Source organism: Mesoplodon bidens (assembly GCF_964165515.1).
Source record: "Mesoplodon bidens genome assembly, chromosome: 14".
Taxonomy (NCBI): Eukaryota; Metazoa; Chordata; class Mammalia; order Artiodactyla; family Ziphiidae; genus Mesoplodon; species Mesoplodon bidens.
In genome coordinates this window covers 63,693,564-63,717,613 of record NC_138170.1, presented here as the reverse complement: position 1 = coordinate 63,717,613, position 24,050 = coordinate 63,693,564, and the positions used below count along the sequence as shown (strand labels likewise).

The window sequence follows — 24,050 nt, the reverse complement described above, 5'->3', positions numbered from 1 at the left end:
CAATGTTCTTAGGAATTTAAATGTCAATATCTCTGTCCATATCTACTATATGCTAAGCCCTTTAATGTTCACTTGTTCAGATACTTATTAAATTTATGTACAAAACCTGTGCTTGCTGAGAACTTGGGGTACAAAAAAATTAGTAAGACATAGTTCCTGTCTTCTAGGAGTTCATAATCTTATAGAAGACCACATACACAGATAACAAGGTAAATATATAGAGATACACACAGGATATTATGGGAACACAAAGGAACATCAGAAACAGCCAGGGGGAGGTAAGGCATCAGGGTAGGCTTCTAGGAGGTGTTAACACCTGAGTCCTTAAAAGATGAGAAGGAGTTATCCTGGCAAAGTGCATTCCAACACAGGAAACAGCTTGAATAAAAACACAGTGGTAAGAAACAGCACAGTGTATTTAAAGAAACAATGAACAGCTGCTAGACAGTTGCTGAAGCGTAGTAAAAGGGAGAACTGGGATGGGGTTGGGGGAAGTGGCCAAAGAGATAGGAAGATGCCAAGTCATGAAGAGACTTAGACCTTATCCAACAGGAAAGATGGGTCAGTGAGATTTATGCAAAGAAATTATGTGGTCAGATAGATTATTCAGGGAGCAATGTAGAGGATGGACTTAAAGGGAATAAAGTTGGCAGAAAGAAGGACGGTTAGGAGGTAGTTGTAACTGTCCAGACAGAAGATGATAAGGGCTGAAATAATGAAATGAAAGATACAGCAAATCCGGAAAAAATACAGAGTACAGACACATTATGCTGCTGATCTAGAGACCACATTTTGAGAACCACAAATATACACTATGGGTTGACAATTTTTTTTCTGTAAAGGCCCAAATAAATAGTAAATATTTTAGGCTTTACAGGCCACATACAGACTCTATTTCACTTCTTGGTTCTTGTTTGTTTTTTAAACCCTTCAAAAATTAAAAACCGGGCTTCCCTGGTGGCGCGGTGGTTAAGAATCCGCCTGCCAATGCAGAAGACACAAGTTCGAGCCCTGGTCTGGGAAGATCTCACGTGCCATAGAGCAACTAAGTCCATGTGCCACAACTACTGAAGCCTGCACGCCTGGAGCCCATGCTCCGCAACAAGAGAAGCCACAGCAATGAGAGGCCCGCTCGCTGCAACTAGGGAAAGCCCACTCGCAGCAGCGAAGACCCAACGCAGCCAAAAATAAATAAATTTTTTTAAAAAATTAAAAACCATTCTTTGTTAGTGGACTTTACCACACACACACACAAAAAAGGCCACAGGCTGGATTTGGACTGCAGACATAGTGAGTTTGCTGATCCCTGCTGTATACCCATAAAGAAGCAAGGATTAACCTTCTTATGAGATTAATTTTCCTAAAATGCTACTTGCATATCAGTCCCCTACTCAGAAACTTCTGCACTGGTCCTGATTACCTACTGCATAAGTTAAATCCCTATGATGCATAGCATTCACAGGCATCTACACTCTAGCTCCAACCAGGCTCGCGAACTACACCCCATGAGAACCTTCCATTCTTATTAAATTGGCCTACTTACATTTACCTGCCTCTGCATCTTTGTGGTGTTCCCCAATGTACCTTCTCCCTTTTCAAATCTACTCAAATACCCTTCCTTCAAAGCATAATTCAAATCCTTTGAAGTGATTACACCCTCGTCCAAACTCCTAAAAGCACTGCCTCAATTTATCTGATATTTATTTTCTGTCTTGAGTTACTACACTTCAGAGAGAGACTTTTAAACTTGAGTAATAATTAGGGTGAATTTATCCTCCAATATCTTCTTGGAGGGCAGGGAATACTGGATACTTTTATCAATGGATCTAGCATATAACAAGGGGTAAATAAAAACGAAGGTGTGTATGTAGATATATAACACATATATGTATACACACTTTTTTTTTCTGAACTAGCTATAACTGAAGCAAATGTTATTTCACCATTTTATCTGTAATTGAGCACTTTAATTCTATGGATACAATCTGAATGCTGTAGAATTACAGAATGACAATCCAAAAGCACATCTGTCTCTCTCCTACTACATGTTTTTAGGCCTAGTTTAAGGGAACAATAATAATACAAGTAAAATTTTTCCAATGGTCAAAGTTATCAATCTAGATACAATGGGGTCTAGAAGTCACTAGATCAAGTCAAAATTTACTTACGTATATTTTTATTCATTTTTAAAATATGAAATCAGCTTTTATAACTAAATTGCCTTTTTTTTCTTTTAAATTTGGCAGCGATGCATGGCTTGAGGGATCTCATTTCCCTGACCAGGGATTTGAACCCGCACCCTCAGCAGTGAAAGCACAGAGTCCTAACCACTGGACTGCCAGAGAATTCCCCTAAATTGCTTTAAATTCACCCTAATTATTACTCAAGTTTAAAAGTCTCTCTCTCACACACATACACACACACACACACACGCACGCACGCACGCGCGTGCCACACATGGTCTGAATTTTTTTTTTTTAACAATAAGGTTCTCCATGACAATTCACATTACCAAAATTGCATTACTGATTTCATTCAGAATTTAGGGAAATAAGAATATATTTTAAAATTTTAAGAAAGTTGTCCACTTTAGTTCACTACTGATAAATAGTTTTAATCACAGAATGTTTTCAGCTGGATTAAAGGATTCTTATATTTGAGATTACTGAGAAGTCTTTTCAGGTCTGAAGTGTGAGAACTATGACTAATTTTACTATGCAAAGAATGTTCAAGAATCTATAAAAATTCCTCCAGAATCATCTGGCCACATTTTCAGTGCAAAAGTTTAAAACACTTTTGAAAGGTATAGAAAACAAAATAAATTAACCAAAAAGTGGCCATGAAAATGAAAACTGTGACTTTTTAAACTCTTCAAAACACATTGAAGAAAAAGTTTAGTGACTCACAACCCTGAAAAGACTATTATTCATTAATAAATTTAATAGTAATAATGCATTGATTGGAGGACAAAACCAGGAGCCAGGGACTCCCATTCCTGTTTTGCCACTGGTTTGTACAGAATCTTGGGCATATCCCCATAAGCTGAACAAGAAAGGCTTAACTGACATGCTAAGGTTGTGAGAACTGATGAAATGTTTATGAAGCACTTTGGAACCGTGAGGGAAGCCACTATAACCATCAAAAGTCATCTGCTTAATGAAAAACTGTAGCTACCTGTTAGGCTTGCATATCCTTTATGTCTTCTTAACACAGCAAATCTTCAGTGAGTCAGTAAAGTGCATGTATTTAATGAGCGAGCTTAGCAACCTCAGAGAAATGAATTTACTTCCAAATCTTTTTCTCACAAACCATGTCTCTATCCAACCCAACTATTTGCAAAGGGAAACATGATCCGACCCACACTAAAGATTTGGGTCTAGGTATTGATAAGCCAATACCAAATGACTGAAAATTCAGGAATCACAGTGGAATTTTGTCAACTTATCAGAAATGTGACTCCTGAAAATAATCCCAGAAAACAGTCGTTCTAACAAGAGCTTTATTAAAGCGAAAGTCCCTACACTCTCTTACCTAAAGAGCTCTGAAGTATTTTTGGACAGTGTCGATAGAAGACTAAACTCGCTCAAAACCGGACCCAACGCGTTAGGTAGTTCCAGCACCTGCTTGGTGTTAAGCGACTGGAGACTGGGAGGCTGCTCAGAAAAAAGTGCTGATGCCATCTCCAGCTGCCCCTTTCGTGAATGACAGTAACAATGAAAACACTGACAAAAGAGCTAGGAGGCCACCCCAAGCCTCTGCTTAGCAATACTTCTACCCTACCCCCAACAGACAGAGCAGCAAACCCCAGAAAGGGGCCTCCTCTCACAGACCTAACATGCCCAGACCCTGCCTCTGGTCTGGCAATGTCAAAAAGTACTACCTTTCACTCCTCTCAAGACGGCTGAGCACCTGAAAGGTGAGGGGGAAATGCGGCCTCTCGTTCTGAACTGCCAAGGGGAGCGGGAGAAGACTGCCGGGCAGGAGGCGGGCGAGCACAGCCCGTGTGCACCCCGGGAGACTAAGAAGTCCCCGAGTCGCGGGCGCCGCTCGGAGCGTCGTGGGGAGGAGAGGCGAAGAGAGGAGACGGGAGGGGAGGGGACGGGAGGGGAGGGGAGGGGAAAGGAGGAAGGCGCTTCCCTCCCGCGGCCGGAGGGCGGAGGGTCGCTCGGCTCCGCACGGAGGAAGCAGGGCTCGGGCGCAGGGTGAACCGTCCCCCCGGGGGGTGGCTGCGGCCGGCCGCCTGCTTCCCGGGAGCCGGAGGAGGCGACAAGTAGGCTCGGTCGGGGAGCACATTCTTTACTCGAGCCTGGTCCTGAGGGAGGGCGCAGGCTGACGAGGCGGCAACTCTCCCTCTCGCCCAACTCCCGGCAGAGCGTGAGGGCGGCCGACCCCGGGCTGACCGGCGGGATGCCGCCCGGGTGGGAAGGCGGCGAGGCCAGCCTCCGGCCCGCTCCCTCCCCACGCGGTCCGCGGCCGGCGGCCGTCAGCGCCCTCGTCCCTCCCGCCGCCGCGCGGGGCCGGGCCGCCGACCTCGGCCGGCCGGGCGCGGGGCCAGGCAGCGGCGGCGGAAGGGCCGGCCGGCCTGGGGCCCTACCTGAGGCTGTGTACCAGCTCCCGGCGTGACTGGCTTCCCGGCAGACCACTCGGTTGGACATCTTGGTGCCTGTGCCGCCTATGGTGCACGAGGATGAATGAGGAGGCGGCGGCGGCGGCGGCAGGAGCGGCTCCGCGAGGGGACGAGACACCGCGGGCCCAGCCCAGGAGGAGGCGGCAGCGGGGAGGGGATCAGCCCGGCCCAGGAGGAGGAGGAAGAGGAGGAGGCGGCGGCCCGGGAGGAGGAGGAGATGGCAGCCGGGGCGGTGGCGGCGGCGGCGGCGGCAACAATCACCACAAACTCGGGCGGCCGCCGGAAGACGGGGCCCGCGGCGGCTTCACCGAAGCCCGGAAAGCCCTGGCCCCGGCCCCCGGAGTCGCCGCTGCTCCCCAGCCGGGGCTGGTTCCGCCGAGCCACCCCCACGGCCCCCTCCCCTCCCGGTCGGCCTCCCGGAGCCACCGCCGGTGACCCCACCCCCGTGACTCCGCGCCCGCCCCCTCCCCCCACCCCCCGCGGGACTCCCCGCACCCACCCCCACCCCCGGCGGGGCCCTCCTGCCCGCCCGGCTGCCGGCCCGCCGGCCCCGCCCCGCCCCGCTCCTCCTCCGGCCGCGCGGCGAGGTTAACGGCGGACACCGGACAGGCCACACGGCATCTGGGGTCGGGCGGCCCCGCTGGGAGACAGCGGCGGCTGCAGCTCCGCGCACACAAAAGCCCAGGGCCGGGGCCTGAACCGGGGAAGGCAGACCCGGAGAAGAGCCAACGCTTCCTTACTCGCCACTCTAACGGGTCCTGCCCACTGAGCATGCCCAGCAGCCTCTGCCAGGCCCGCCGAGGAATCTCGACGTGCGCGGTCCGCTCTCCGGGGTTTAGCGGCAGCAGAGGCTGGGAGGAGGAGGGCGCGGGGAGTAGGACGCAGCCGCAGGGCAAGCCCCCTCCCCCAACCAACTTCCTTAAACGCAGAGCACCCAGGGCAAGACGGTGCGGCTTTCCACGTGGAAAGTCCCCTGTCTTCCCCGCCACACACAGGAATCCTTAGTGGATGCTCACCCCCAAGGTTTCACTACTAGGCACGCAAGTCTGTGGCCACGATGGGAAGTTCATTTGTAGAAGCAGGCATGTGGTAGTGTGCCCGTGGTCCTGCAAATGCTACTTTTTGCTTCACCGGGCCACTCTTACTGTCTAATCATGGCTCTGACACCGTAAACAGTTATCTTGTTTCAAGTTATATTTATGTAATTGCATGTCTTAACTCCGTAACTAGACTACAGTGTGATATAGCTAGCCTCAGTTTTCTCATCTATAAAATGGGTATAACAATACTCAAGGTGTGTCCCTAGGATTATGAGTTAATAAATGTAAAGAGCCTGATAGAGTAGTCATACAACAAACATTATTTCCAACCCTCCATTATCTTTTAAATCCCACGTGTCAGGAACAAAGAATTACGTTAAAATTATACAAGAATCACAGCAAAGTAGAATATCTTGGAGCTCCAAGGAAATGTTATGGAGTAGACCATTCCAAAACTGGGAAGAGAGTAAGAGAAAGTTGCATACCTTCAATGAAAGACTTGGAGTTAAAATCATAAAAATTGTTATATCTGAATTTCACACTAAACAGATCCCCGGTAGAGTCCAAAACAAACGACTGACTGCTTAATTTTCAAGTTTTACTAGTGTCATATAATAGATTTTTTTTTCAGATACTATATAGTTTCTACCCCTCCTCTCACCTTTTCAATTTTAAGGCTCAAGGATCTTGCATGAGATCCCAGTCCTGGTCAATTACTGGAATACTTCTGACTTGCACACCTTTTTATACAGTTTTTAAGCTGGAAAAAAACAAAACAAAACTCCACTCTGTATAGTTCTTTACTCAATTTTTAACCCTCTCACTTCACCACTAACCTGCCCAAATATTAAGCTATTTCACAGAAAAAAAAAAAAAAGGACATGCCAAGTAGTCAATTTGGGGATAACAGAAAAAGGACGGCCGGAGCTGATTCCCTGGTACTCTTCCTGAAGTAGCAAAACTCAGTGATACCTGATGAAATGGTAAACTTTTCATTGTAAATTTCAAGAAAAGGAAATAGTTGATATGGTTGATACGGTGTAAGAATGTTGATTGCTCTGTCACTCATCAGCTGTGTGATTATGGATATCTAGTAATTTAACCTTTTCAACGCTCAGTTTTCTCATCTGTCAAGTGCAAACAGTCATATGTTACTCACAGGCTTGCTGTGAGAATCATTAAGTATCATGAAACAATTTATAAGCTGATCTTTATGTTTTATCATTATCCTCTGCTCCTAGCAACAATCCTAGGTCTCATTCCAAACTAGTAATGTAATCTAAAATTAAGCTTCCTCCCTATTAAAATAAAATGCTCAGTTGGAGGCTTCTTTCCCCAAAGGATTTTTCTTACTGATCAAACTCAGCAAAACCACAATGCCAAGCAAAGTGAAAGGTTAGAGGATCTTCTATTATTTCTAGAATGCTCTTAACATATCCCATCATTACTCCTCCTGTCCATTTTATTCTGGCTACCTTATTCAGGGATGTACTCTTGAAAGAAATGTTGAAACTACTCACTTACCCACATCCCCTAAATTAAGGAAGATCCATATAATGCAAAATACTTCATATCCTAGAAGAAGCCTTTTTGGCAATACTGTACAATTCCCATGTCATTAACAATTTCCAGGGACTTCCCCAGTGGTCCAATGGTTAAGACTCCGCGCTTCCACTGAAGTTCAATCCCTCATGAGGGAACTAAGATTCCACATGCCTCGTGGCGTGGCCAAAAAGAAAAAAAAAAAATTCCATTATATCCACCAGGGATTTGGGTTTGACGCTCCATAAACATCATCCAAAGTTAAAGGCAAGGAGGAAATCTTCATTAACAGAGAGTCCTTATGAAGCACAGACTTCAACAAATAAGGCACCCAGAGCCCAACATTAATAACACATCTTCTGAAATAGCACGTTGGATAGTCACCGCATCAGTCTGTACTAGCAAACGACTAGAAACAACCACAGTGTCTGTCAATGAGACTTGTTAAATTAGGGTATACCCATACATATGCACCCATTAAAAAGAATAAGGTGGTGCTATATACTGTTATGGAAAGAGCTTCCCCCCCAAAAAAAACCGCAAAAGGCAAATTGCAGAACAGTGTGTAAAGTATGCTACTATTTGTGTAAAAACAAGTACTTATATTCTCACACACTTGCATATACATGGCATACTTCTAGAAGGAAACAAACTGGTAACAGTCAATGTACGTCTTTGTATATCTTTTGAATTTTGTGCCGTATACATATACTACCTATACCCAACAATAATTATTTATTAAATAATTTATTAGGCTTGGTTTTGGGAGCCTATATGGCAATATTAAATTGCCCACTTTTAGATTTCACTTATACACAACTGACACCTCAAGAAGCCCCCTAATTACTAAAAGCCCTTTGTCAGAAAAATATTCTAGAATGATACCACAGGGTTTTGAAAAAATCAAGGTTGAGAGAAGGGAGTTTAGCATAAGGATGCTCTTTTAATTTCAATTAACACTGGTACTCTAACCTAGTATCAGTTGACTTTGCTCTTTTCTTCTTTAGAAACCAAACTTAATAAGTAACATTAATTAAACACTAACTATGCACCTGACACTAGGCTAAGTACTTTACATAGTTAATGATTCTTACAAGATGAAAACTTTTTCATTTCCAAATTTTTGGAGTAAATTTTATACACAGAGCTTTTTCCAAATTTATTGTTAATATTACTTAGGAGTCCCAGAAATTAAACAACTGAGTCAAAAGATTTGAAGTTTTTTTAAAGGCTGACAAGAGTTTTCTTAAAAAGAAAATTCTTATTCATTACTGATTGCCCCCTTTAGCTCTGGTGACCTATTTTCCACTATTATATTACTTTCCTTCTTTAAATCCAGAGATTTTAAACAAGTGGATTCTCAGTGATAGCCATTTACACCTTCCATTTTTTGTCCCTTGTTGCTACAGTTAGACAATATGTATCAGGCCTCCGATTTGTTACTGCCTTTTTGGAATCCAGTCCAGGAAAATACCTGGCTACAGTATTTTATACTGCCCCTACAGCCATTCTGTCATGTTGCTAATGGGAAGTTATCAATCTTAAAATCTCCTATACCTTCTCCTAAACAAAGAGATTTAAACAAAAGTTCAATATTCTCCCCATAGGTTCATCAGAATTAGGTAAACAGCTTCCTTCTATCCAAACTATTTTTCTGTTCTTTCTTTTTCTTTTTCTTTCTTTTTTTTTTTTTTTTTTTGGCCATGGCTTGTGGGATCTTAGTTCCCCGACCAGGGATTGAACCTGTGCCCTCGGCAGTGAAAGCATGAAGTCCTAACCACTGGACCTCCAGGGAATTCCCTATTTTTCTGCTTTTTCAATTCAAGGTCTCTATATCCTCTAAGAATCTATTCTTGATTTACTCTATTGGTCCTCCCACTTATCCACATTTTTCAAGAATTCACTCTACCGGATACAGTACCTCTTACTCTATTACTGTATGTTTATTAAACATTATCTTCCTGACTATGCAGTCAAAGGGTAGGAATTGTTTCTATAGTATAATTGTCAGCTACACATGAAATACCTCATCAAAGTATAGTAGAAGCTTTCTTAACTGATTTCTATTCAATCAACTTACTAGACTAAGTGATGCTGTCCATCCCCATAGTAAAATACACTGAACCATGCCCACCACAAGCTGAATTCTTGAAGATGGTAGACTACACTTTTTAGGAAACTCACACTGTTGCACTCTTCTCCCAGGTTTGTGTGCATAACTAACAAGGGTCAATCATGTTCTCCAACCTATTTATATAAGATGTACAAAGTACTGCCATTACATAATTTAATAAAATATTACATAAACCAATGAAACACAAACACATAATGCAAAAGGTGTTAGTACAAAAATTAGGTGGAATGCTTTGGACTCAATAAAAACAACTGTCAAATTAGAGGCAGATAAGATGACTGAAGGTTGGAGAAAAAAATCATGAAAAAGTGTATCATTATACACATAATGCCTTAAGAATTAAGATCTTAAATGTCTAAAATCTTACTCTACTGTCAAAAAATCTGAAACTGAAATTTGTAAACCATACATTATAGGAGTGGTTTGTGGAAGGAAGAAACAGAATTCCAATCAAAGAACCCATACTCAGAGCAAAGGCTGACATCAAAATATTACCAAGTTAATATAGATGAATATTTTCTAAGTTTAAAAAAAAAACTGTTCACAGTGTCATTTACGTTTCCTTACTATGACTCCTATTTTTCATCTACCAGCTAGATAAGAGGGCTTCTACTGTATACACATAAGGGCAGACTGATTTTTCCCCCCAAAGAAAAATTTTAAGCACATCTGAGAGCATTAGAGCAGAGAGTACTACAGCATTAAGGGCAGGGAGGTAATATAGCATTAAGCTGAGTATGAATGCCTGCCCCAATTACTTCCCCTGTAACCTTAAGCAAGTTAACCGAATCTCACTTTCCTCCTCTAAAAGTGAGGTATTAAAATTAAACCTACCTCACAGGGTTTTGAGGTTAAATGACAATTCATGTAAAGTATTTAGCATGGTGCCTGGCATATGGTAAGTGCTAAGTAGGATGTGCACTGCCAGCAAAAGACATGCCTATTCTCAGCCCTTAAAGAGAAAAAGTATTGATTTTAAGATTAATTTAAGCCCTATCTTGAAGATAATTCATTAGAACACTGGAAGCCATGCAGCATTAGGCAGAGTAATGAATTACTTCTAAGTGGTCATTAACCAAAGGTGGTATCAGAATGCCTTAGAGTTTTTGTCAAATTCAGAAGTCCAGGCTCTATCCCAGTTGAATCAGGCTCTCCAGGGTCCAGGTATGCATCGATATATAGATGTATAAGAGAGATATATAGCACAGAGAGATATAATTTATATTTATATTTTTAATGTATTTTTATATATATTTATATACGAAAAGTTCCACAAGTCGCTCTGATGTGAATCGCTGATGAAGAACTGTTAAGAAGATAAAATTATTGATGCTTTAATAAAAGACTACCCAGTTAGTACTTACTCGAATATTAAAATATCATTAAAAGACACAGATTAACTTATGAGTTAGTCAACTCACCAAAATAAATTTAATGAAATTAATAGTTACGAATACTACATAAGCATAAATATTGAGAGCTCAATATTTCCAGGTTTTTCCTATTCAAACCTATAGATCTGCAGATGTATATCAAAACCATATCACCTCCCCAAGTGTCACTCCTACTGAAATGTTTTTCCTGTATTAAAGAGAACTATAAGACACACCTCGTCAGCATTAAATTTCTAACTTTGACTTCACATGTTTAGCTTGGAGACATGTCTTTAATATATGCTTCCAAAGCAGGGTTTCTCAACCTTAGCTCTACTAACATTTTGAGCTGGATGATTCTTGGAGATGGGTGGGGCACCCAGGCTGTCCTGCACATCGTTAAGGTATTTAGCAGCATCACTGGCCATTACCCACTAGATGCCAGTAGAATCCCACCTTACTCCAGTTGTGACAACCAAAATGCTTCTGGACCTCGCCAAATGTCCCTTGGGGAAAGGGGGGGACAAAATCACTCCCAGCTGAGAAACCACTGCTCCACCGAATGTTTATCCTTCTTAGCTCTCTTCAATTTTCTCTTTTCTGAGCTAGTGCATTATCTCAACTTCTTCATACAGGACAAAGTGAGCAGACCCAAAAAAAGGACTAGCTGGTGTGTTTTATTGTGAAAAGAAGCAATATGTTAACTAGCACAAGTACTTCTCACTTAGCTATCAGCAGCACATTGGTATAACTGGGTTTGAATGCCCGTTCAAGCACCTACCAGCAGTGTGGTCTTGACCAAGTCACTTAACCTCTCCAAATCTGTTTCCTCATCTGCAAAATGGGAATAACAACATCTACTTTGCAGAATTGCTACATTAGAGATAATAAAATAGTTCTGTGCCTGACACATAGTAGAACTGCAATAAATGATAGCTGTTATTATATTAATACCATAAAGGTTGATAGCATTGAAGGATATTGTACACCCTCTGCAATGCTTATAACAGCACTCCAAAATTTACTGTGAAAATAAAAATTTATTGTGCATTAGAATCACGGGTGATGTTTGTTAAAAATTGAAAATGCCCAAATCCTACCCTCCAAGAGGTCCAGGAACAATGCTAGAAAAACTGGCTGAGTTTTTTATATCCTACTTGACTCTGGTGTATTTTCACACTGTTGTAAAACTCTGCAGCATTCTAAGACACAAGGAATAAGTAATACATGGAAACAACTGAACCACATATTTGTCATATAGAACAAACACTACTGTAAGATAATGATGTTTTAACAGTTTATTTTGAAGGTCATTTTAAAAACAAAGTTAAAGACAATCTGAGAAAAAATTGCACAGAATACACTCATTAAATAAGTATGTGATTAAATCAATAAGGGAGATATGTCTTCTTCTGCAACTCCAAAATAAGTTCTGCTGTCCTGATGATTCTTATACTTCCAAAATGGGGGGGCGGGGAAATCATGGCAATTAAAGTTGCCTCTTAATCATGTAAATCTACAGTGGAAACCAAATTTTTCTGTTCTTCCCAATAAGTCAGTTTCGATCTTCAAACTGTGCCTTGTTTTTTAAAAGATAGGATGCTAGAAATTCAATGGGATTTGGTGGTCTGTAAGGGAAAAGAAATCCAAAATTTAGAAATTTATATTTGAGACGTGTTAATTTAAATGTATTGTCCCATAATGAAAACATCTTTTTTTTTTTTTTGGCCACACGGTGCAGCATGTGGGATCTTAGTTCCCCCAACAGGGATCGAACCTGTGCCCCCTGCAGTGGAAGCACGGAGTCTTAACCACTGGACCACCAGGTAAGTCCCTTAAACATATTTTAAAATTAAGACGTGGGAGAGAGGGGTTGTTGGAGGAAGGTGGTACAAAATTCCAGGTCTAAGTACTAGGGGTATAAAGTACGACACGACCACTATAGCTGACACTGCTGTATGATATACAGGGAAGTTGTAAAAAGAGTAGATCCTAAGAGTTCTCATCACAAGAAGAAAAATTTTTTCTTTTTTTCCTTTTTATTGTATCTATATATGAGATCATGGATGTTAACTAAACCTGTATGGTAATCATTTCACAACATACGTAAATCAAACCATCATGCTGTATACCTTAAACTTATATAGTGACATATGTAAATTTTTTCTCAAAACTGGAAAAAAATTTTTAATAAAATAAAGAGGTGTTATTTCATATTTATCACTTTTACATATGTTATTTTTGCTGATAAAACAGGTCCAAAGATGAAAAGTTGGGGGAAACATCTATTTTAAACCCTACTATAAAAAGGCATATTAAAAAAAAAAAAAGGCATATTTAGAATTGATTTACAATGATCTCAAAAACATTCTCCTAGCACTTTAAACAGCCTTTTGAACTAACTAGACATAGACAATACTTGTTACATAATATTTACAGTTAATTTGATGAATTATTTTGCTAGAATGCCTTACTTAAAAATTATATTTACTAGGGCTTCCCTGGTGGCGCAGTGGTTGAGAGTCCGCCTGCCGATGCAGGGGACATGGGTTCGTGCCCCGGTCTGGGAAGATCCCACATGCTGCGGAGCACCTGGGCCCGTGAGCCATGGCCGCTGAGCCTGCGCGTCCGGAGCCTGTGCTCCGCAACGGGGGAGGCCACAGCAGTGAGAGGCCCGCGTACCGCAAAAAAAAAAAAAAATTATATTTACTAATAGAATGTTACTGTAAAACTTCTTCAAATTCTTTTCTTCTAGCATTTAAAGTAATATTTGGAATTTCTGATATATTGGCCTTCTTTAGAGAAAGAACAAAAATGCATAAAAGATGTCCATTTTTTTTTTTTTTTTTGCTGTACGTGGGCCTCTCACTGTTGTGGCCTCTCCCATTGCGGAGCACAGGCTCCGGCTGCGCAGGCTCAGCGGCCATGGCTCACGGGCCCAGCCGCTCCGCGGCATGTGGGATCTTCCCAGACCGGGGCACGAACCCGTGTCCCCTGCATCGGCAGGCGGACTCTCAACCACTGCGCCACCAGGGAAGCCCAAAGATGTCCATATTTTAATTGTCAGTAGTAGAGCCAAGACATACCTTGCAGTCAAAAATAAATCCTATTTTATAAATATAACAATCCAAAACAAATACTTATTGTTTATTCATTTAATTTTTTAACTTAAAACTAATAAAAATAAATTACTTAAAAAATAAAACTAAGTAATACACCTATTCTAAATAACTCAGATATGTTCCATCAAGTTCCTTATCAAGTTATGTCAGTTTACTACAGTGTTCATTATTAGTCTTTGAGAAAAACATAATTTACACCCAATAAATGTTGACTAATGTAACTTACAACAAAATTTTCTTATTGGATTTACTTATACAAAAAGAATTTTTGTACAGAAAACGTACAGAAAAGAGAAAAACTGTAATCGTGCTAACAAAGAAATGTAAATTAAAACAACTTGGCAAAAAAAAAGTTTACAACACGCATGCACTTGAGGCTATGATGACACCTGAAGAATTTTGAGTATAAACTTTTGGACAGAAATATGATATTATGTGTCAAACACTATAAAAATAGTCATGTCATTTGAAACAGCAAACCAATTCTTGGGTATTTATCATAAAGTAATTAAACAAAAGCAAAAGGGTATGAAAACACATAAACTACTTGGTGATCAATAATAACAAAGGAAATTGGTCCTAAATGGTCAACAACAAGAAAATGGCTAAGTTAACTGTGATATTATAATTTCATTTATAATCATGAAGGCTCTGTAAAGATATGGAAGAAGTATTATCTTATAATTTTAAGTAAAAAGGAGATATAAAATTACATGTATACCATGATTACAAATATGCATATGATCTAAGACTAGTAGAAAAATAAGTGTCTGAATTGAGATGATGGCTGACTTGTTTTTAAAAAAACTTTAGTATCTATAAATTCCTTATATAGTAAAAAATAACTATACATAACTCATGATATTTCAACTAGGGAAGTTTTTATTTTGCTTTTTCTGGTAACTCCATTTGCAGACACTATTATCTTACCTTTCCTTTGCAAGCACAGCAAGTCCTTGTAATAAGATAGGCACAACTGTCTGATCCAGATAGGCACGAGTTGGCAAAGACTGGAGATCCACTTTCTGTTTTGATGACTTTTCTGCATTAATTTTCTCATTTTCTACTATCCTCTAGTGAATTCAAAAAACATGCATGAATATTAAAAAATAACTAGATTATTTTGAGTGCTAAACCAAAATTAATGGAAATATAAAACTAATAGAAAAGGTAAATCAATGACTAGAAAGCTGATTGAACTGCAAATCTTTCTGCCAAAATAAAATCAGACCCATTTCTAAATTTCATTCAAGCATTTTCTGAAGGCACCATAATATTTCATTCTTTTAATGTCGTATCTCCAGATCCTGCACTTACTTTCTCTCTTTCTTTCTGCCTTTTTAGGAGTAAATACAAGTCCCTTTTCTTTTCTTCCTGAGAATACACCTTCTTACAATGTGCTTCAAAAAATCTGGACATGACACTAAGTAGCACAGAATCACAGTGAGAAAACTAGTCCTGTTTCAATTCTTTTATCACAGATAATATCAAGGACAATGTCTCAGTTTGGCACTAACATGTCTTTAACACTTCTGTAACACTTGCTAAACTGCCTTCTTAACAGAGAGCAGGTTTCAGGCTTAGAGACTTCAACGGGCAACAGAATCTAGCTAAAATTTATTACCACTGTTTTGTATTCACTGTTTTCATTTTTATGGTTACCCTCTATGGCAGTGAAAATGTTTTTCCATTTGTTTCTTTTCTAAACAAATGCATCTATGATTTTTAAAAAATGAGTACATTTAAGAAAAAATATAAAGTAAAATTAGCCAAAAAATAGAAGAAATGACTAATATGGGAAAGATCATTAACGTGATATTTAAATGATGTTTCGGAAATGATGACTTATACTTCCTCCATCTAAGAACCCCCCAAAATCTGGGCCTTTCATATAAATTCACCTGGCATCCAGAGCATCAAAAACTACTTTACTGGAAAACTTTGCCTTCTTCTGAAAATCTACCATTTCAGAAATTTAGAAATAAGTGGCTATCTCAAAGACAAAACAATATTAAGAGCACTTTCATTTAAATGAACTTTGTTCCAATCATACTAGAACTGGATATAAATGAGTCAACAATTACAAACAAACAAAAAAATTCTACACTTATTTTAAGAAAATTTTATTTTGTAAAAACTGAGAAAAAACTTTAAGCATATAACTACAACATACATATCATGCTTTCCAAAAACACTTGCCAGAACTATGTCAGGTAACTTGTCTAGTTTTGCTTGTGATTTTTCAATCTAATTTTTGGACTTAATAAAAATAATTACCTATACTTATTTAATGTATGAAACAGTTATTTCATTTGCCCATGAATTAAGAAACTTATAGTTCACCAGTAAATTTCAACAAATACCCATATATGATAAAAACTAGTCAGCTACATGACATCCCAATACCTTCATTAAGAAACAGCAGTGGGGCTTCCCTGGTGGCACAGTGGTTGAGAATCCGCCTGCCAATGCAGGGGACACAGGTTCGAGCCCTGGTCTGGGAAGATCCCACATGCCACGGAGCAACTAGGCCCGTGAGCCACAACTACTGAGCCTGCGCGTCTGGAGCTGGTGTTCCACAAGAGAGGCCACAATAGTGAGAGGCCCGCACACCGCGATGAAGAGTGGCCCCTGCTCGCTGCAACTAGAGAAAGCCCTCGCACAGAAATGAAGACCCAACACAGCCAAATAAATAAATAAATAAATTTTTAAAAAAAGAAAAAGAAACAGCAATGCCTAAGCAACTCTGATAGATCCTATAATAAGCTCCTTGACCAATCCTCTCATTTATTTCATTTAAACATTTACTGACTGTCCACTATGTGTCAATTGCTATTCTTACTTTTAGTAAAGTCAAAATCCTGAATTAATCTAAAAAATATACAGTTGATGCCTGAACAACATGACCCTCTGCCCAGCCAAAAATCCGCTTATAACTTACAGTTGGCCCTTTATATAGGCTGTTCCTCCATATCTGTGGTTCTGTATCTACAGTTCCATATCCGTAGATTCAAGCAAATGGGAATCGTGTAGTACTACAGTATTTACTACTGAAAAAAAATCCACTTTTAAGTGGACCCACGCAGTTCAAACCTGGGTTGTTCTAGGGTCAAATGTATATCCAACCACATACACACACACACACACACACACACACACACACAAAGATTAAACTTTTAAGAGTGTAGAACAGTGATCACAAAAATGGGAAAAAATTAGGTGAATCCTATGATTGCCCCAGCTTACTGCATCCTGCCTAGAGAACTTATACAACAAAACCCAGGGAGAAGGACCCCAAGCAGAGCCCTGAAGTCTCCCTAAGTTGAGAAGACAGAGTTGAAAATTCAGGGAGACCAAGAGAACTAGAACTTGCAGACCAGAGTATTGAAAAGGAAATTTTCACAGAGAGGAGAGAGTTGCATAGAAGGAGACTAAGAGATTGCCTTCCAGTTTTCAAGTGAGTATTTATCAGAGCATGAGTGTGAGGGAACTCTTCTTCCAAGTGGTTTTTTCTTCTGGCCTTGAGTAGTTCCCTCTTTTCATGTATGGTATAAGGACCTTATAACAGTATCCTTCCATTTCCTCTCTCCTGGCCTTTATACTATTGTTATCATATATTATATTTCTACATATGTTATAAACCCTGCAATTGATTATTTTTATTTTTCTTTAAAAAGTCAATTATCTTTTTTATTTTATTAAATTTTTTGTTTACTTAACATTATAGTTACTTTGTTGCTCTAGAAAATTTAGTTTTTAAAACCATCAGATTACATACATAGTGATAATGAGACTACCTCCCCCAACAATCAACTGTATATTATGAGGCTTCTCTAACTTGGTAGATAACTATTACAAAATTACAAAAATAGCTGGTTACAGTTGAGCTATCAAGTAGGTATCACATTTCTGTAGATTGAAAAGTTGAATAAAAAGAAAACTGATGTTACTGATAAGTCACTGAGTGTATTTGAGAAATCCAAGCTACATGCACACAGAAAAAAAAACTGGTTACAAAAACCATTACGTTACTCTGTATCAACATTTTGCAATGTTTTACAAAATGTTTTACAAAATGTGTGAGGGAACTACTCAAGGCCAGAAGAAAAAAACACTTGGAAGAAGCAGGAGGCACAATCCCTGGAGCTCACACAGGCCAGTAGTTCATGTTCCTGTGACCCAGGACAGGAAAACCTCATAACACATGAAGCACTGGGTAGAATACAAAAGAGGAAGAAATAAGCCTAAACTAAAGGTTGGTGTGGTCCCACCTAAAAAAGCTTAAAGGCAAACCTCAAAAGATCAAATTGTTTCCAAGTAACTTAACCGAGTCCTAGAACAAAACCCAAGAGTATTTGAAGAAATACAAAAATAACCAGTACCCAACAAGGTAACATTCATAATGCCCAGCCTCCAATAAAAGTTACCAGACAGGCAAAGAAGCAGAAAAAACTACCCATAATGAAGAGAAAAACTAATTCACAGAAACAGACACAGAAATGATACAGATAGCATAGGCAATGCCATTAAACCAGTTATTATAATATATTCCATATGTTCAAGAAGACAGAGGAAAGAATTAGTAAATTAAGCTAACAAAATACTTGAAAATATTTGAAGAAATAATGGCTGAAATTTTTTCAAATTTCATGAAAACTCTAAACCCAAAGATCCAAGAAACTCAATGAATCCTAAGCACAAGAAACATTAAAAAAAAAATTACGCCAAGACACATTATAATCAAGTTATTTAAAACCAGTAATAAAATCTTAAAAGCACAAAGAGAAGACATTAACTACAGAGGAGCAAAGATAGGAATGATAGCAGACTTTTCAGCAGAAACAATGTCAGCCAGAAGACAGTGGAGCAAATACTCAGCAAAAATACCTCAAAAGCAAAGGCAAAATAATTACCTTTTCAGACATTCAGAACCTTAAAGAATTCCTTCCCAGCCGACCTCCACTACAAGAAATGTTAAAGAAAGCCCTTCAGGAGGATGGGAAATGATACCAGCTGGATCTACACAAAAGAATGGAGAACCCAGAAATGACAATTACACAGATAAACGTGAAATACTCCTTTCTCGTACTGTTCTTTTAAAAATCTCTTTTAAAAAGATAATTGGACGGAAGTCAAGGGAGCACTTCCGGGTTCAGCAATAACCTGGAGCCGGCGGCGTAAGGTGGGCCGTCTTGGGCCTTGCTCCGCAACTCCGCCTTCACTCTGGTCTTTCTATAACACAGCTGTACTCTTGGGTGTGCCGGACAGCCTCCAAGACGCGTGTGTAATAAGCCCCCCATCGTGGACACGGCCCCGAACGGCCCCCAAGAGGCGGGCGCAGTGCAATTCATCACGGCCAATAAACTGGACACGGCAAGGTGGCTTTCTCGCTTGTTCATAGTTTACTGCTCTTTGTTCTGCCTCTTCTTGGGTTGCATGAAGTAGCAAGCTTTTACCAACGTGCTTTGTTGGCAAATGCTCGGGCTAGTGCTCTGAGGCTGCACCAAAGCTTACTACACTTCCAGTTAAGCAGAGCATTCCTGGCCCAGGCTTTGTTAGAGGACAGCTGTCACTACCTGTTCTGTTCTCATCTTTCTCAATTCCTACCCAGTTACAATGAGTATCTCCCAGTCTTGTTATTTTCTTCGCTTCATACTGCCACATACACGAAAAATGTGCCTTGACGCAAAGGGTTCAAATAGTTTACCTCTGCTGAGACCTCTCGGATAAATTCAGCGCTAATCAACAGAATATTCTGAAATTCATTGCTTGTCATGAAATATTCTTGACGCCTGCTACAGTTTTAATGCTTTTTAGGGGTCAAGAAAGTTTGCTCCAGGCTTTTATATACCATAGATTCCTTACTGTTCGATACTCCTCTAGAAGAAATCCATATTATTGGACCTTGTTTAATGAACGGAGGATTGTTGTTGAACATCTAATAATGAAACCTGCTTGCCCACTGTTTGTGAGAAGACTTCGTCTCCAGAGCATTGTCTTTATAAGCAGACTGGCACCAACAGTTGCATAGTTTAACATCCAGCTAAGTTATGTGTAATATAAATAAGCACTGTTAGCTACTGGTACTTCTGCTAGGGATGGTTAATTCCAGGTGTAAAACTGACCTCACTGCAATTTACATAATTTACATAAATGCATCTCAAAAGAAAAATAATCATTTCCTGGCATGTTAAATCAAGCCTTTTAAACACTTTCTGGGAAACTTTATTGTAATGTGTTGTTAATAGTTAAGGAAATTTAAATCTTGTGATAAATGTACCAAAAATTCTTTACACGCTGCTGTGCCTTTATCATGAAGTACCTTTATTTCTCTTGTAAAAATAGCTCTAAAATTCGTTTTCATCTAATTAGTAACCTGAATTTATATCTGGCATGAGTTCATTATGGTAATATTAACATGTAAATTCAGTATATTTTGAGACAGTATTCTTTTGCCATTCAGTAATTTTGGTTGATTATTTTAACAAAAACACGTCCCACTATTTAATTTCAAATTGTTTTTAAATTGATTTTGTGCTGCTTTGTTAGGACAGATTTATTTTGGATGTACCATTATAATAGGAATTCTATACGTATCTTATGCTATGATCTTCCAAAATTTTGTTTTCATAATTACTTCTGTGGCTTTGAATATTTTTTTTAAAAGGCCCACTGTAAGATTGTTAGCCAATTGGGTTAAATACTTGTGGTCACCTAAGCGTTTTACATAAAAGAGCAGTAGTCAGACAGTTTTCCTTTCAGAGACCCATTGAGTAACATTTCTCAAATAGGAAATCCTTCTTCTAGAAATGTGCACATATAGGTTTTAGTTTACACAATTACTTAGATCAGATTCTTGACTGCCAGCTTTCTCGGTTTCTTAGGCTTGAATTTTCATAGACAATTGCAGCAGTTCAGATGCTTTCTGAAAGGAATGTAACTGAAGACTGAGCATGTGACTAAACTTGGTATCTGTTCTGAAATTTTGAAGACTATACATACTTACCCATCAAATCTGATTTAAAAGATTAAACAGAAAGGTTTATATAGATAAGGTTATTGATTAGGAATGGGGCCAGAGTTGTGGGGGAAATAGTGTGCATTTCAATGTTGTAATGCATAGATAAATTTGGGAGAACTGGATGTGTTATGCAACTGTGATTTGAGTTGTATAATATGTTAAATACGTTTGTTGAGCTTCCATCAACTCCTTTATAAAATTCATTCTGATCCTTATTATTGTTGCATGATTGGAAATGTTTAAAACATTGCAAAATGTTAATACAGAGTAACTTAATGGTTTTTGTAACCAGTTTTTTTTCTGTGTGCATGTAGCTTGGATTTCTCAAATACACTCAGCAACTTATCAGTAACATCAGTTTTCTTTTTATTCAACTTCTCAATCTACAGAAATGTGATACCTACTTGATAGCTCAACTGTAACCAGCTATTTTTGTAATTTTGTAATAGTTATCTACCAAGTTAGAGAAGCCTCATAATATACAGTTGATTGTTGGGGGAGGTAGTCTCACTATCACTATGTATGTAATCTGATGGTTTTCAAAACTAAATTTTCTAGAGCAATAAAGTAACTATAATGTTAAGTAAACAATAAAAAATTTAATAAAATAAAATAAAAAAGATAATTGACTTTTTAAAGAAAAATAAAAATAATCAATTGCAGGGTTTATAACATATGTAGAAATATAATATATGATAACAATAGTATAAAGGCCAGGAGAGAGGAAATGGAAGGATACTGTTATAAGGTCCTTATACCATACATAAAAAGATATGATACCACTTGAAGGTAAATTGTGGGAAGTTAAACTTCTGTACGATAAGTCCTAAAGCAACCACCTAAAAAAACTGTAAGTCAATAATGGAAATAAAATGGAATTCTAAGACAAAAAGCAGCAGCAGCAGCTATAGAGTAGTGGTTTCCAGACTCTGAGATATCACAAACAAGTAAATTAAAAATAAAATAATACAATGAATGAAGGGACTAACATAGGGTTGTTAACTCTATTTTACCAAGTAAAAACTTACAAACAAACAAGCATAATTATTATTTTACTATCACCATAACTCATAAAAGAACGGGCATTTTTAAATTATGGAAGCAAGAAAACCAATCACTAAATAATGTATCATCAGTACTCACTCCACTCTCCTTATTTTTTTTCTCACTTTACCATGGAAATTGGTCTGAGGGTTTGAAAAAAAAGCATTTGGTATCATTGCTCTACTGTATTATGGCTCTGCCTCCATACACAAGCACCATCAAGAAAAGACTGCTGATGCCTAAAAACAAATCTCTTAAATGATAAGTGGCATAGAGTATCTTCACCTGATTCAGCATAGCAGTTCAATTAAAAACTGCATTATGAAAAGACTCAGATTTTCTTAACCCTGATACCAAACCAACAAACATTCCTAGCAATTTTATAGGCACAGAGTAGTCACTCCACATGCCAGGGAACTCTAGCAGTTGGTCAAGATCAGCAATACAATTTAATTCCACTCAAAAATGTCAGCCTGCTTAGGTTTAACACACAGCTCTCCACTTACTTCCTGGTGACCTTAGACAAGTTACTCAAATTCTCTGAGCCTTGCAAGACTGAAAATACATGGAAGTTACTTAGGAGTGTGCCTGGCACACAGTAAAAGGACTAATATTAGCAGCTATTACTATTATTCTCTGCTTGGAAATGCTCCTGCCCTCATTTATCCAAACTTAATTATTGATGATGTCTCCCCACCCCTCGTAAAACACCCACATCTCTTCCAGGAACTCTCTGTTTTCCTAACCAATCCCACCTAGCTCTGCTTAATTCAACTGTTCCAGCATTTATTCATTCATTTACAAAGTAACTTCTTCTTTTAGACAGCAACTTCTTAGTACCTGTATGAAAAAGCTCTATAAAAGTATACCTTCTTTTGTACATTTTTCACATGTACTCTCTGAATTCAGACTCAACTATGTAAGGCAAAAACAGTGTCTACTACCTGTTATAGCTTCCAACGGCACCTACTACTGAACTCTGCAAAGATATCAACATTTACTAAATGTTGACTTCACCAGCACACTATTCTGCTACAAATACAATGGGCTTCTTAATTGTGATGTGCAGTTTTTCCAATGCAGTATCCCAACAGAGCATTAGTAGCCACCAAGCAAAAGGATTCTGAGTCTCCATCAGTATGTTTCTCTATATCATTTTCAAAATTCAACCTCTCGACTAAGCTGATGTGTACGTCTGCATACCACGAAGTATTAGTACCGCTAATAAAACAAGTTGCCCATAATTTGATACTATTTCGTTCGTGACGATAAAGTTTTCCCTTGTGCAAAGCAACCTAGTAAAAATGAAACCCAAGTTTTCTCCAGTTCATAAGAGACGCAAAGATACGGCATAGGAACTGGGCAAGTTACCTCGACGTTGTCTGTGAGACCGTACTCAGAGTGGGGATTTTCTGCAACCTAGAAAACAAAACACCGGTCACAGAAACATCAGCCACTCTTCCTTGCTTCACACCGCCACCCTGAATCCAGGGCCTTCTGGTACCTGCGTCTGTCCCTCCAGCATCTGCTCTGGTTCCATGGTGGACCCTGCAAGTCACAGTCCCCGGATACCAGTCTTGGAAAACAAGAAAAACCGTGAGTTACCCGGGAGATTTCAAGACGAAGACACCAGGATGGAGTCCAGCCCAGCCGCGACCCCGCCCCTCACCCCCACCTGGGCGCGGAGCACCCCGAGCAGTAGAGGAACAGGGTGGGACAGTCCACGACCGGGCGCCCGCATCAGGTCCGGAAGCTCCGCCGTACTCCCAAGAACCTAGAAGAGGCAGAGAAAAGGGGAAAGGGAGCTGATTACCCGCGCCCAAGCCGTTCGTTCCTAAGAGCCCTGCACCGCGCCACCAACTCCCAGCACAAACTGCTTCCGCCGTAAGTGACGGATGTCGCACGACTTCCGCGCCTGCGCAGAACTGCCAGCGGGGGGCGGGCTGGGAGGGATCCAGACCGGCCCTGATTCTACAATACTCTGCGGTAAGCAGTGACCTGGGCAAATTGTGGCCTCGGGGTCTGCCAAAGACTAGTTCCTCGACCTGCCTACCCAGAGCAGGCGCCACCCCAGCTGCAGACCCAGTGACTAGGCCAGCCGGCAGAGGTTCGGCCTGGCCAGCCCTCCGTGCTGCCTGAAATCTGCC

At 39.8% G+C, this 24,050-nt stretch overlaps 2 protein-coding genes and 1 pseudogene across 6 annotated transcripts in view; 1 reads left to right on the top strand and 2 right to left on the bottom strand.

Moving 5' to 3' along the window:
• MEMO1 (mediator of cell motility 1) overlaps positions 1-5,787 on the bottom strand; it is a 130,776-nt gene extending 124,989 nt beyond the window's left edge. Inside the window, exons 1-2 of one of the 3 annotated variants that reach the window (XM_081253533.1) lie at positions 5,127-5,787; positions 4,595-4,672 (exon numbers count right to left, since the gene is read on the bottom strand). In XM_081253533.1, coding sequence (XP_081109659.1) covers positions 4,595-4,672; positions 5,127-5,400 — 352 coding nt within the window. In that variant the 5' untranslated portion in view covers positions 5,401-5,787. Of the gene's footprint in view, positions 1-4,594; positions 4,929-5,126 lie in introns of those variants that run through there. The other 2 variants (XM_081253532.1, XM_081253531.1) reach the window with 2 other exon arrangements.
• Positions 5,788-11,999: 6,212 nt separating this feature from the next.
• Positions 12,000-23,801, bottom strand: DPY30 (dpy-30 histone methyltransferase complex regulatory subunit). 2 transcript variants are annotated; one of them, XM_081253759.1, is made up of 5 exons: positions 23,717-23,801; positions 23,408-23,479; positions 23,275-23,322; positions 14,769-14,911; positions 12,000-12,344 (listed from the first exon to the last, which is right to left on the bottom strand). In XM_081253759.1, the coding sequence occupies exons 2-5, from the start codon at positions 23,441-23,443 to the stop codon at positions 12,272-12,274; spliced, it is 300 nt and encodes a 99-aa protein (XP_081109885.1). In that variant the 5' UTR covers positions 23,444-23,479; positions 23,717-23,801; the 3' UTR covers positions 12,000-12,271. The 2 variants fall into 2 exon arrangements, with proteins under 2 accessions (XP_081109885.1, XP_081109884.1); XM_081253758.1 differs by having other exon boundaries at positions 23,579-23,784.
• LOC308628024 (transmembrane protein 33-like) lies at positions 19,077-21,856 on the top strand (annotated as a pseudogene). The gene has a single exon. The product of its transcript is annotated as a transmembrane protein 33-like (transcript).
• Positions 23,802-24,050: the final 249 nt, after the last annotated feature.